The 13,806-nt window shown below is 39.6% G+C and overlaps 1 protein-coding gene across 1 annotated transcript; it reads left to right on the top strand.

The window, feature by feature from the left end:
• The first annotated feature begins 3,690 nt into the window (after window positions 1-3,690).
• LOC146922055 (uncharacterized) lies at window positions 3,691-4,263 on the top strand. Its single transcript, XM_085711443.1, has one exon. It carries the CDS (start codon window positions 3,691-3,693, stop codon window positions 4,261-4,263), a length of 573 nt encoding a protein of 190 aa, XP_085567569.1.
• The last annotated feature ends 9,543 nt before the right edge of the window (window positions 4,264-13,806 follow it).

The raw sequence follows: 13,806 nt of genomic DNA, 5'->3' as shown, positions 1-13,806 counted from the left end.
AGTTTCAGAAGAAGACAGTTGCTGCTCCTGAAGTACCAAAACCAAAGGTTGTTAAACCTAAGGTGATGGTTAATCAGAAGCAACCCAACTTACAGCACAAGGTACAAGGAGTGAAAAGTAAAACTTCTAGTACTAACCTGAGAGGACCCATAAAATGGGTACCTAAATCTGAAAATGTCAATAATGCAGATATGTCTAAGAGCAAAGGTGAAACAAAAATAATGGTACCTGGACAGCGGTTGCTCAAGACACATGACAGGAGAGAAGTCCAGTTTCCTCAGCCTAACAATGAAGGAAGGAGGAAGTGTGAGATTTGGAGGCAACCAGTCTGGCAAGATCATAGGTACAGGAACTATTGGTAATTCCTCTACCTCAATTAATAATGTATGGTTGGTAGATGGTCTTGAACATAACCTTTTGAGCATTAGTCAATTTTGTGACAATGATTATGATGTGTTATTTGAGAAAGCCAACTGTACTGTAATCAACAAGGAAGACAAATCCATTGTGTTCAAGGGAAAGAGGGTAGAGAATGTTTACAAAATTAATTTTTCTGAACTAGCTGACCAGAAGGTAATTTGCCTTCTGTCAGTGAATGATAAGAAATGGACGTGGCACAGAAGGTTGGGACATGCTAACTGGAGATTAATCTCTAAGCTTAGTAAGTTACAACTTGTCAAAGGCTTACCAGATATTGACTATCATTCAGATGCACTTTGTGGTGCATGTCAGAGAGGGAAAATTGTGAAATCATCTTTTAAAACCAAAGACATTGTTTCAACCTCCAGACCCATAGAACTACTCCATATTGATTTATTTGGACCAGTCAGTACTGCATCCTTATATGGAATTAAATATGGATTAGTCATTGTTGATGATTATAGCAGATGGACTTGGGTAAATTTCCTAAAGAGTAAATATGTTGTTTGTGATGTATTCAGTAGTTTCTGCACTCAAATACAATCTGAAAAAGAATCAAAGATTTTGAAAATCAGGAGTGATCATGGTGGAGAGTTTGAAAATGAGTCATTTGAAGCTTTTTGTGAAAGACATGGAATTGTCCATGAATTCTCTTCTCCTAGAACTTCACAATAAAATGGGTTGTAGAAAGAAAGAATAGAACTTTACAAGGGATGGCCACAACCATGATCCATGAAAACAATTTAGCAAAACAATTTTGGGCAGAAGCAGTGAATACAACATGTTATGTCCAGAATAGGATCTATATCAGACCTATCTTGGAGAAAATAGCATATGAACTCTTTAAAGGAAGAAAACCCAATATCTCTTACTTTCATCAATTTGGATGTACATGTTACATTCTGAATAACAAACTCTACCTAAAGAAATTTGATGCAAAGGCCCAAAGAGGAATCTTCTTAGGTTACTCTGAAAGGTCAAAGACATACAGAGTGTATAATTCAGAAACACTCTGTGTTGAAGAATCTATGCAAGTTAAATTTAATGACAAAGAGCTTGAAGATAAAACTTCAAAGCAAGATGAAAGTTTTGCAGAGATACAGGTTCCTGAAGTTACTCCAGAAGCTGAACCCACATCAGAAGCACAAGATGAAGTTGCTTCTGATGAAGCACAAGATGGCTCACATCAAGCAGATCCTCCCAGAAACACATTCAAACATAAGTCTTCACATCCTGAGGAGCTAATCATTGGAAACAAAGAAAGTCCAAGAAGAACAAGATCATACTTCAGACAAAGAGAGTCTATGATTGGACTGATATCAATGATTGAACCTACAACAGTTGATGAAGCACTTTCAGATGATGGATGGATCTTAGCTATGCAAGAAGAGTTGAATCAATTTCAAAGAAATGATGTGTGGGATCTGGTACCCAAACCTCAGCACAAGAACATTATTGGAACAAAATGGGTATTCAGAAACAAGTTGAATGAGCAAGGAGAAGTAACAAGAAACAAAGCAAGACTTGTTGCACAAGGTTACGGTCAACAAAAAGGCATAGATTATACTGAAACATTTGCTCCAGTTGCAAGATTGGAAGCAATCAGGTTACTTCTTTCCTATGCAGTTAATCATGGCATAATATTATATCCTGGTTTTGAGGATATTAAATATCCTGATCATGTTTTTAAACTGAAGAAATCACTATATGGCTTGAAACAAGCTCCCAGAGCTTGGTATGATAGACTAAGTAATTTCTTAATCAAAAGTGATTTTAAAAGAGGACAGGTTGACACAACACTCTTCAGAAGGACCCTTGGAAAAGATATTCTTGTTCTGCAGATATATGTTGATGATATAATATTTGGTTCTACTAATGCATCTCTTTGCAAGGAATTTTCTAAATTTGTGCAGGATGAATTTGAAATGAGCATGATGGGAGAGCTGAAGTTCTTCCTGGGCATTCAAATCAATCAATGTAAAGATGGACTCTATGTTCATCAATCAAAATACACAAAGGAGCTTCTGAAGAAGTTCAAGCTTGAAGATTGTAAAGTGATGAACACTCTAATGCATCCTACGTGCACCTTAAGCAAAGAAGATGAAGGAGCTAAAGTAGATCAGAAGTTGTACAGAGGTATGATTGGTTCTTTGTTATACCTCACTGCATCTAGGCCAGATATTTTATTCAGTGTATACTTGTGTGCAAGATTCCAATCAGATCCTAGAGAATCTCATATGACTGTTCAAGAAAATCTTCAGGTATTTGAAGGGAACAACTAATCTTGGACTCCTTTATAGGAAATCCTTAGATTATAAGCTAATTGGATTCTGTGATGTTGGTGATAGGATTGAAAGAAAGTCAACCAGTGGTAATTGTCAATTTCTGGGTGATAATCTTATATCCTGGGCTAGCAAAAGACAAACAACTATTGCTATGTCTACAGTAGAAGCAGAATACATTTCCGCTGCAAGTTGTTGTACACAACTACTTTAGATGAAACATCAGTTGGAAGAGTATCAGATAATTGCTAACAGTATTCCCATCTATTGTGATAATACTGCTGTTATTTATTTGTCTAAAAATCCAATTTTGCATTCAAGAGCTAAGCATATTGAAATCAAACACCATTTTTTCAGAGACTATGTTCAAAAAGGAATTTTAGATATACAATTCATTGATACTGAGAATCAATGGGCTGATATATTTACTAAGCCTTTAACTGTTGAAAGATTTGAATTTATAAAGAAAAATTTGAACATGCACTTCGTGTCTGATTAAAGCTTGCTTGCTCCTGAATAGGATTTTAGGTTCTGAAGTCAGTTCAGAAGTTGTGGTCCATCAGAAGCTCTTTATTGAGGTTCTGAGGAAAATACGCTTCTGATAATGGCGTCAGCATCTAAAGTTCAGAAGCTGGATTTTATGCTCCTGAATAGTTGGGTTAGTGGAAATGCTGGAAGTTACTTTTGTAGCAACACTGGCCCACTAACTTGGCAGTTACTCTGAGAACTTCTGACGTGGCTTATCTGTATTGGTGTATAACTTAAAAGGGAAATGATGATTTAATAGCTTTGAAAAGTACTTTCACGCGCCCCCAATGTCATTAATGCTATGTTTGTTTGTCTCTTTTGAATTGCAATCATTTTTACTCTTAACACTTTGTCAATTCACACACTACTCACTCACAACAAACACTTCATCTTTCAAACCTCTTGCGAAGTAAGTGCAATCTTCAAACCCTAGAACCCTAAATCTTCTTCATCATCATCAATGGCATCCTCAAGCTCGAAACAACAAAGTGTTCCAGAATCTACTTCCAGTATGCAACAACAAGGCGCATCAGCATCTGGGTTCGTAAGCAAGCAAAGAACAATGTCTATTCCACTAAACTCTTTAATCGTTCAGATAGAATCGCTAGTGGATTTTGCTTCGCTCAAGAAATACAAGGTGGACACGGAAGCCTTGGTAGAAGCTCAGAAGCTATCTGAGTACTTCAAAATGTTGAATGGGCCAATGTACAAGAATCTTGTAAAAGACTTCTGGGTAAGAGCTGAAGTCTACGACGGGAAGGATGCAAAGGCAGAGGAAAGACAAGCAGTGTCTGGTAAGGTTAATCAGAAGGGAAAGACAGGGAAGGGAAAGGATCTTAAACCTGTCAGTGGTTTAGAGATCAGGTCAGTTGTGATGGGTATTCCAGTAACCATCACAGAAGAGGTTATCGCCAAAGCTTGCAGGGTGGTTCCTGAAGGCAGATTTGAGAAGGATGTCAAAAAGGAAGATATCCTTCTGAAAAGCTACGCCAACTTACTACTAAAAGGAAACTCAACTGCAAAGACTTCATAAATGGAGATTCATCACAGGATGCTGGTGAAGCTCTGTACTGACTACTTCATTCAGAAAGGAGGAGGGTCTGACCAACCCAACCATGAACAAAAGCTAGCAATCTACTTCATGGCTACCCTTGAGAAGATTAATCTCCTTAAATACATCATGCATCATTTATGCTGGGCAATAATTGAAGGCATCAACAAAAATAGGAAGCAAATACCATGTGGGAGATTGTATTCTGAGATCTTCCACAAGGTAAAATGCTGGAGATTCTGAGAAGATCAAAGGATGCTTCTGACAAATGCTTCAAGGTTTCTACTGCTGAAAAGTCTATCAGTAGCAGGTCCTTGTATTTCATGCATTTTATCGAGAAAATTCCTCAAGATGAGAATATTATGGAACTTTCAGAAGCAGAAACAGATGCAATAAGAATTTTCCTTCCATCATCAAGGAAAATAATCCTGAAGACCTAGCTGGACTTGTAGCTGCCCATGACAAAGAGTTAGGTGTCAACTCTCAAGATGAAGTTGCTCCTATTAAAACCAAAGGTAAAAGGGCCAGAACCAAAGCTGAGTCTGATGCTGCTGATGTTAAGGCCAAGAAGCAGAAAGTTGGTGCTGCTTCTATTCCCAAGAAAAAGAGAAGTAAAGGAGAAACTATTATCACCAAGGAACATTTGGAACATGTTCTTGATGAAATAGAGACAGAAGAGCATAAGCCCAAGAAGAAGAAAGCTCCTCTTCAGATTGAGAGTAATATGGTTGTGGTAACTCCTGCATAGGAGAAAATGGCTAATGAACATGCTACTGACATGATAGCGCCAAGGAAGGATTTAAAAGTACAGTACGAACTAGAAAGAAATGAGAAGCTTAAGTCACTTGGCTTAGAAGACTGTGATAAATTCTACAAGCAGAAGATTGCTGAAGTGAAGCAGTAGCTGGAGAAGCTGCTGGAGATGATTCAGAGGAAGAAATGATGATTGTTATTGAAGATGCTCAAGAAGTTGGAGCTTCAGAAGCTGTCTTACAAGCTGATGTTTCACAACCAAATGCGATAGAATCTGCTACTTCTGAAGCTGCTGATAACTCAGTAAAGGATCCTCAGGTATCTCAAGTCTTCACCACATCTTGTCCTTCATCCTCTATCCCCCCTGAAGACACCTCAGTTTTAGATCTCTTAGAAAGTCACTGTAACCTTACAAACAGCCTCTGAAGTGTCTTCTAAGGAAGACATTTCAGAATGTCATACCCTAATTTTGGACCTAAAAATACTTGTTCAATTCTCCTTTTCTTGCATTATAAATCATTTGAACTGTCTCTGATCAATTACATCTGTCTCTGCATTTTATTTCAATGATATTTGTAAAATTCACATACAAGGGTATTTTAGTCATTTCCTATGATAAAATTTCTTTCAGGCTTTTAAAAATTTGTTTGAGTCTTTTCACTTGGTTAGAATAAATCTCTGTTTCATTCCATGTCAAAATATCTCTCAAAAGTTGCATTTGAAGTCATTTTGAGTCAGTTTTGCCCCTAAGGGCATTTTAGTCTTTTCAAGTGTCAAAGCTCTGTTTAAACCCTTAAAATTGTCTCTGAGTCTGTTTATTTTGTGTGTATAAGTTCTTGCTTTAATTTCTTGTTAAAAATCCATCTTAAAATTCGTATCTGAGTCATTTTCAGTCGTTTTAGCCCCAGGGGCATTTTGGTCATTTCACACGAAATTTCGGCAGAGAGAGGTTACTTTAAAGTACCTCATTTAGGCCATTGGTTCGTTTTAGTCCGCTTTGTCAATTTTATTTGTTTCACTTTACGTTTAGTCAAATTTACCAATTTTAATTCAATTTTATTAATTTTCTTTTTTAGTCCTCAAACTCTTAGTAATTGCATTTTTGTCCCTCCATTTCATTTTTTTCTTTTCTCTAAGTTTTTTATTCGAATTTTAGTCCTCCAAGTCAAGTTTTTTGTTTTAGTTTTAGTCAATTGCAGATTGGTCCATTGATTTTTAGGAATTGCAGATCAGTCCCTCAAGGCCAAAAGTCCAGGTTTCAGTCCAAACAAGCCCAGGAGCACGTGGCAGGTCCCAAGTGGCTCAAAGGCCACACAGATGGCCTATAAATGCAAGCCAACTCATCATAAGTGTCAGAAGGATGAATCAATCAGTGACACATCATCAGAAAACTAACAGAATTTCTCTCTCCCAAGTCACCACCGTAACCAACTCAAGCCACCACAATTGAATCAAAAAACCACCGTAACAGACTCAAACCACCACAACCAGAATCAATCACCGCCACAAATTCCTCAAATTCATACCAAGTCTCTACCAAAATTCATCATCTAACGAACAAAATCATTTCAAAGTACCAGAAAATCGAAGCAAAATGTGTTCATTTCCGCAAAAGTGGTTCGAATTTTCAGAAGGTTCTCAGTGACTTTTTGCGAAAATCATCATCATCGAACCCTCACCTTCACAATTCAAGCAAGTGTTCGTCAATTGCAAGAACGAACCCCTTGCGATCACGAAGGATTCGGTGAAAGAGAGAAGAAGAGAGATTGTGTTCGAAGTGAACCAACGAAGGAGAAGAAGGTGAGGAACTGATTTATTTTCAGTTTCTGTGCAAGAACTTACCAGAAGCATCAAGAACATCCAAGATTTAAGGTTTTCTGAAGAATTTCGTTCGAATCTCCAAATCAACTCAGGTAAGTACACAAATCCTTCTCGTTTAGTTTGTAATCGTGATCGAAGGTTCTGAATGAAGGATTAAACGGTGAACTGAAGTGGAAATTCGAAAAGATTCGAAAAAAATGGAAACGAAACCCTAATTTCAAAAATCATGAAGATTCACCGTTTATTCTTCGAAATTAAGCATAGATTCATCATTAGCATGTAAAATAAGTCAAGATAGGGTTTAGTTTCGAAGAGATTAGAAGGAAATTTCGAAACCCTAAAACGTAGATGCAAGTGTAGATCTGTTCGAATCCATGCCTAATTTTGAAAAATCAGTATCAGAATCATAGAGAGGAGACCAGGACGAGCATAACGGTGTAATTTGTTTTAGAAAAAGTCTCAGGTACGGCGGCGCCACCGGCGAGCCACCGTACCTGCACCATTGTGCTCGTCGGAGAAGACGACGGAACTCTAGAGAGAGGTGACAGCTTCTCACACTAGATTTGAGAGAAGAGAGAGGAAGAGAAGTAGGAAGTGGCCTTGAACCGGCCTTTTGAGCTTTTAAAGGAGCGTGAACCAGACCGGTTCACCTGAGCCAGTCTGGTTCACCCCTGAACCATGTGCTAGCCACCGTCTGATCTAGGTTAGGTTGATCTGGATCAATCCAACGCCCCTGGTGCGTTTGGATGATCCAAGATCCATCCATCTTTGGGCCTGGGCCTGTTGTTCTGCGCAGACCACATTTCCTTGCATTTCTCTTGCTATTTCCTGTGCTGTATTTCGTATTTGCACCCCCTGGCATGCTTAAAATGTTTAGAAAATTTTAGAAATTTTTTCAGAGCTTCTTCAATATTCTTGTGATGTTTTTGTGCTGGTTTCATGCCGAAAAATTTGATAAAAAAATATTGAGATAGTTTCTAGTGTTATTTCTTGAATTTCATGTTAAAAATTGGTGAAAGTTAACCTAATGTTGTCTCTAATTCTTGATGAATATTTGTGACTCATGATATATGATTTGGTGAAGAATTTACCTCAGTTTGAATGTTTTTTACTGGTCATACGCATACATTGTTTGCTTGCTTGCTTTGCAAGTAATGTTGGTGAATAAATAGTGTAAATAGGTCTAAGTTCACAACAAAATGTGAGGCCTACTAACTCTCTTGAATTCTCATTTTTTTTGTGTTAACTTGGATTTCATGTCTTGAAAATGTGTTGAACCATGGGAATCATGAGTCATAGTCAAGCCTTACCTTGGTGATGAATTTTAGATCTATTATACATTATCCTTGTTTTTCTTACATCTTTCTTGTTCTTTTTGGTTATGATAGCTTCACTTACCTAGATCTCTATTCTCTATGCCTTATATTACTAACAATTTCCCTTATTGTGTTTCATACATCATGAGCATCTCATTTTCTATCTCATATCTTCATCCTATTATTTTTTTCCACACTTTAAAGTTCATGCAAAAAGTAGAGTGTAAAATTTAGGAAATTTTGTAATATTTCTTCCTCATACCTTTTAAATTCTTGCAAGACTATAGAATGTAACTAGGGCATGATGTAATAAGGACAATGGACTCTAATAATGTACACCGACACAAGCACCGACACATGCACACACATCACTATAGTATATAGCTAGAATATGCATGTTTAGATGTATGTTTAGGATTGTATGTTTAGATGAATGTTTAGGCTTTATACTTAGAAAAATCATTTTCCAAAAAACTTGAACAAACTTCACTCAAACTATTTTCAAAATAAACCTTGGGATCAAAATCCCATTGAATTTTCCTTTTTCATTTTCTTAATCAAATTTCAATGAAGAATAATCATACTTGACTTCTTTTGCAAATGACTAATTCAACCCCACTTTTTACAATCTCATGCCCTTGAGGCCTCTTTCTATTCTTCAAACTCCCATTTTCAAACTTAAAATCAACCAACAAAAAACAAAAACATTTTTTTGAGAGAGAACTACGGTGGATTTGATCCCTTAAACGGGTACGTAGGCAAGGAACAAAATTCCTTCAATTCAACTAAAATAAAAACCCAAAAACATTCTTCTCTCTTCAATTCTTCACTTAGAACACTCTTAGGTTTAAATAATACTTTCAAAATAGCATTTAAAAATAAAGCGCGCACGTAGAAATTAAAGACGGTTCCTATAGGATACTATAGTCGTTATGGGTGCCTAACACCTTCCCGTAGCGAAAACAACTCCCGGACCTCGATTCTCAAGGGTTTTGCTTACTTTTTTCCTTCCCAAGAAAAAATAAGATATCACCGGTTTAAAAGGTTCAGACGTAATTAATGTTTGACACCCGAAAAACCAAGATAAAACAGCTGGCGACTTCACTGGGGACTTGAGAGTTACGCCTAGTCTTTATTTCCACGCTTGCGCTCTTTTACTTGTTTCTTTTACTTGCTTTCCTATGTGAATAAATGTTTAATTTCTTGCAAACGTGTGGGGTGAGAATATCAAAAGTCCTGCACCCGGGCTGAGTGAACTTAGGATTTAGGAGGGATATAGTCGACAATTCATTCCGGGGGTTGCCTCGTGTTTTGGATTATGCGATCAATCCCACATAGCTGAGGCATTTTGGGGGGTGATGTTGTCGGCGCGTGTTGTCGCGTTTAGGCACGTTACTTCTAATTGTTCTATGATGCTATGAACCGTAGATAACCAAACCCATCCATGGCCATTTTCTAGGATGTAGTGCGGAGGCTAAACCGAGTGTTGTCTCGAGTTTTAGTCGTCACGCGATACTACACTCAAGTTAGACCTTCCACGTATAATCATGGAGCAAGTGTTGTCTCGTGACACCGTGATATACGTCGGAGAGGTTGCAACTTGGGAACCTTTTTAGAACCCGGTAACTACTTCCTAAAGCCCTAGATTCACCGGACACCGTGTCCACCCATGACTCCTCGACTGTGAACTTCAACCCACCATGTTTTCTCCGAATTTGAACATAATCATGCATTCATGCATACATGCATACATGCATAAACTTTTGTCATGCATTGTTATCGAAGGGCTTAGACAAGTTGAATTTGTAAACATTGTAGGAATGAAGAAGACGAAGTCCTACAAGTTCAAGGAAGTGGGTTTGGCTAGTTTGAGAGATTTGGCACTCAAGGTTGAGGATCCGACTGGTTTCCGACGTCGTTACGGGGCTTTACTTACTATTCTCCGGACTAATGTGGATGAGAAGCTTGTGCACACTCTAGTGCAATTCTATGATCCAGAGTATCGGTGCTTTACTTTCCCCGACTTTCAGTTGGTGCCCACTCTAGAGGCTTATTCCTCCTTGATGGGTCTATCTATTGCTAAGGGGGTACCTTTCTCAGGACCTGAAAATCCTCCCACTCCATTGGTTATTGCTAAGGATCTCTATCTCAAGACAACCGATGTCTCCAAGAATCTTATCACTAAGGCACGTATTCGAGGGTTCACTTCAGAGTATCTTCTTGGGAAAGCCAACCTCAATACCACTTGTCAGGACACTCTCGAGGCTATTCTTGAACTTCTCATCTATGGGCTTATTCTCTTTCCGAATCTTGATGGCTTCGTGGACATGAATGCTATTATGATCTTCCACTCCAAGAATCCGGTTCCAACTTTGCTAGCTGACACATACCATGCTATTCACGATCGTTCCGACAAAGGTCGTGGATACATTCTTTGTTGTGTGCCTCTCCTCTATAGGTGGTTTATTTCGCACCTTCCGCAGTCTTTCCACGACAATCCGGGGAATTGGTCTATTTCACAGAGGATTATGGCTCTCACTCCTAATGAAGTGGTTTGGCTCACTCCCGCTTCAAGGGTTAAGGAAATCATCTTTGGTGGTGGAAAGTTTCTTAATGTACCTCTTCTTGGTACCCGGGGTGGAATCAACTATAAACCGGAACTTGCTTTGCGACAATTTGGTTTCCCTATGAAAGAAAAGCCCATCAATCTTGCTACAGCTCCTTACTTCTTTCACTACTCCAATGCTCCCACGGCAATTAGAGAGGATTTCATAGATGCTTGGTCTAAACTTCGGAAGAAAGAGGTGAAGCATATGGGTGTAAGGTCCGGTATTGCTCATGAGGCCTATACACAGTGGGTGATAAACCAAGCTGAGGAGATTGGCATGCCTTACCCCTCTATGAGATATGTGTCTGCATCTGTTCCTACCATGCCTTTGCCTCTACTCCCACCTACCCAGGAGATGTATCAGGAGCATCTAGCTATGGAGAGTAGGGAGAAGCATCAGTGGAGGGCTAGATACTATGAGGCTGAGAACTTGATCATGACTTTGGATGGAAAGGATGAGCAACAGACTTATGAGGTCTTGACACTGAAGAAAGAATTAGCTAAGGCTAGGAGAGAGATTGAAGAGAAAGATAGGTTGCTTATGAGAGACTCCAAGAGGGCTAGGGGTGCCCGTGACTTTTATGCACGATACTGCAGCTATGAGTCTGAGTCTGAGGATGATGCTTCCACTTCCTATGCTTGAGGATTTCTTTTTCCTGTTGTTATTTCCAGTTATTTATGTTGTTTTACATTTCAAAGTCTATCCCTTGGCTTAGCATTTCAAAGGGAATCGCCTTGTAAAACTATATGTTGGTTGTTCGTTTCCCGTTTATGTTAATTGTTGTTTAGTAATGTTTACAAGTTTCTAGTTTGTCTAAAAAACCCTTCGATAACACATAAAAAGAGTCTTTTTGCATATACACTAACACATTTCATGCATCATATGCATTCATTGGTCACAAGAAACTTCTCTCGTGCTCATTGCCTCCTGGTTTTGCCCGCCGCAGTCTGAAAAGTGGCTCGTGTTCGCAAAGTTTATCAACCAGAAAGAATTCATCAAACAAGATTTCACAAGAGAAGAATGATGGCTAACTTTAAAGAAGAAAATGCTCAGCTCCGTGCCGAATTGGCTGCTATAAAAGAAGACTTGGCTAAGGCTCATGACGCTATGTCCGCTATGATGGCTGCACAAGAACAGCCAGCCACTTCTATTCCAGTTACTGCTGAGGTGATTCCCTCTATCCCACTATCTACTGTGGCTACTGATGCTCGTTTTGTTATGCCCAACGGCCGTCCTTATGGCCTCTCAGCTTACTACTCTCCTAATACTGCTGCTGGTGTCTCTGGTTTTGCTGGTCAAGGACAGATTCCTGTGTCCACTGCTATGCCTCAGGTGACTACCGTTGTTACCGACCCTATTGTACACACTGTGCAACAGGTGATTGATGTTGACGCTCCTCGTGGACAAGATCCCGTAATGGAAGCTATGAAAAGACAGTTAAGGAAGTTGGCTGGAGAACTCCGTAAGGTCAAGGCTAGCCGGGGAAGCAATGGTGCTCCAGCTAAAGCTCGTGATCTATGCTTGGTATCCCGATTTGAGGTTCCTAAGAAATTCAAAGAGCCAGAATTTGACAAATACAATGGAACTTCTTGTCCACACAACCATGTCATCTGGTATGTCCGAAAGATGGCTAACTACGCAGATAATGATGCACTGATGATCCATTGCTTCCAGAGTAGCTTGACAGATGATGCAGCAGATTGGTATACTAGTTTGAGCAAAGACAATATCCATACTTTTGAGGAACTCGCTGCTGCTTTTGAAGGTCAATATGAATTCAATACCCGTCTGAAGCCAAATAGGGACTCTCTTAAGGCTCTGTCTCAGAAGTCAGATGAAACCTTTCGTGAATATGCTCAGAGGTGGAGAGGGGCAGCTGCCCGTGTTTCTCCTCGACTTGATGAGGAAGAATTAACTCAGACATTCCTGAAGACTCTGAAGAAGGAATATAAGGAGAGAATGATAGTCTCCGCTCCGAACAACTTCTCTGACATGGTTACAATGGGAACTCGTCTAGAGGAGGCTGTCCGAGAGGGTATTATTGTCCTTGAGAAGGGTGAATCTTCAGCCAGTGCACCAAAGAAGTATGGTAATGGTCACCATAAGAGGAAAGAATCTGAAGTAGGGATGGTATCCGGTAACCCGTCTGCAGCTGCTACACAATTACCTCTGCCTTATCAATACATGCAATACTCTCAACATCCTTTCTTCCCGCCATTCTATCAACAGTATCCTCTACCACCGGGTCAACCACCAGTGCCCGTCAATGCCATCGCTCAGCAAGTACAACAACAGCCTCATGCTCAACAGCAACGGCAGCAACAACAGGGTCCCCGACCCAAACCTTCTTTTCCACCAATACCAATGCGGTATGGTGAGCTGCTCCCAACCCTACTTGCTAAGGGACACTGCGTCACTAGACCAGGCAAGCCTCCGCCTAATCCATTGCCTCCCAGGTTCCGTCAGGACCTAACATGTGAATTCCATCAGGGTGCTCAAGGTCATGATGTGGAAGGTTGCTTTGCTCTGAAATATATTGTGAAAGACCTGATAGAAAAAGGACGGTTGACTTTTGAGAATAGTGTTCCTCATGTTCTTGACAATCCGCTTCCAAACCATGCTGCTGTTAACATGATCGAGACCTTCGAAGGAATCCCCGTCCCTCAAGATGATCCCATGTTGGATGTCCGCAATGTCGTTACTCCCTTGGTACCACTACATGCCAAGCTTTGTCAAGCTTCATTGTTCAATCACGATCATGCTTCCTGTTCAAAATGTCTCCAAAATCCTATGGGCTGTCGTGTGGTGCAAGATGATATCCAGAGTCTGATGGATGACAAGCACTTGATTACCAGTGATGTATGCGTGATTGTGCCAGTATTCCATGTCTCCTGTTGAAACTGCATCTCATACAAGGAATGTTGAACCTTTGATGATCAGGTTACCTGGTCCGATGTCATATACCTCTACAAAAGCAATTCCTTACAAATACAATGCAACCATGATTGAGAATGGAGTGGAGGTGC

This window comes from Medicago sativa, chromosome 5, assembly GCF_051527215.1.
Source record: "Medicago sativa cultivar Bolivia chromosome 5, Bolivia_mono, whole genome shotgun sequence".
Classification (NCBI taxonomy): Eukaryota; Viridiplantae; Streptophyta; class Magnoliopsida; order Fabales; family Fabaceae; genus Medicago; species Medicago sativa.
The sequence above is the reverse complement of the archived record's forward strand: the minus strand, read 5'-3'. Positions and strand labels throughout refer to the sequence as shown.

Coding starts and splice junctions, on each gene's coding strand:
- LOC146922055 (XM_085711443.1), top strand. CDS start 3,691: ATGGCATCCTCAAGCTCGAAACAACAAAGTGTTCCAGAATCTACTTCC.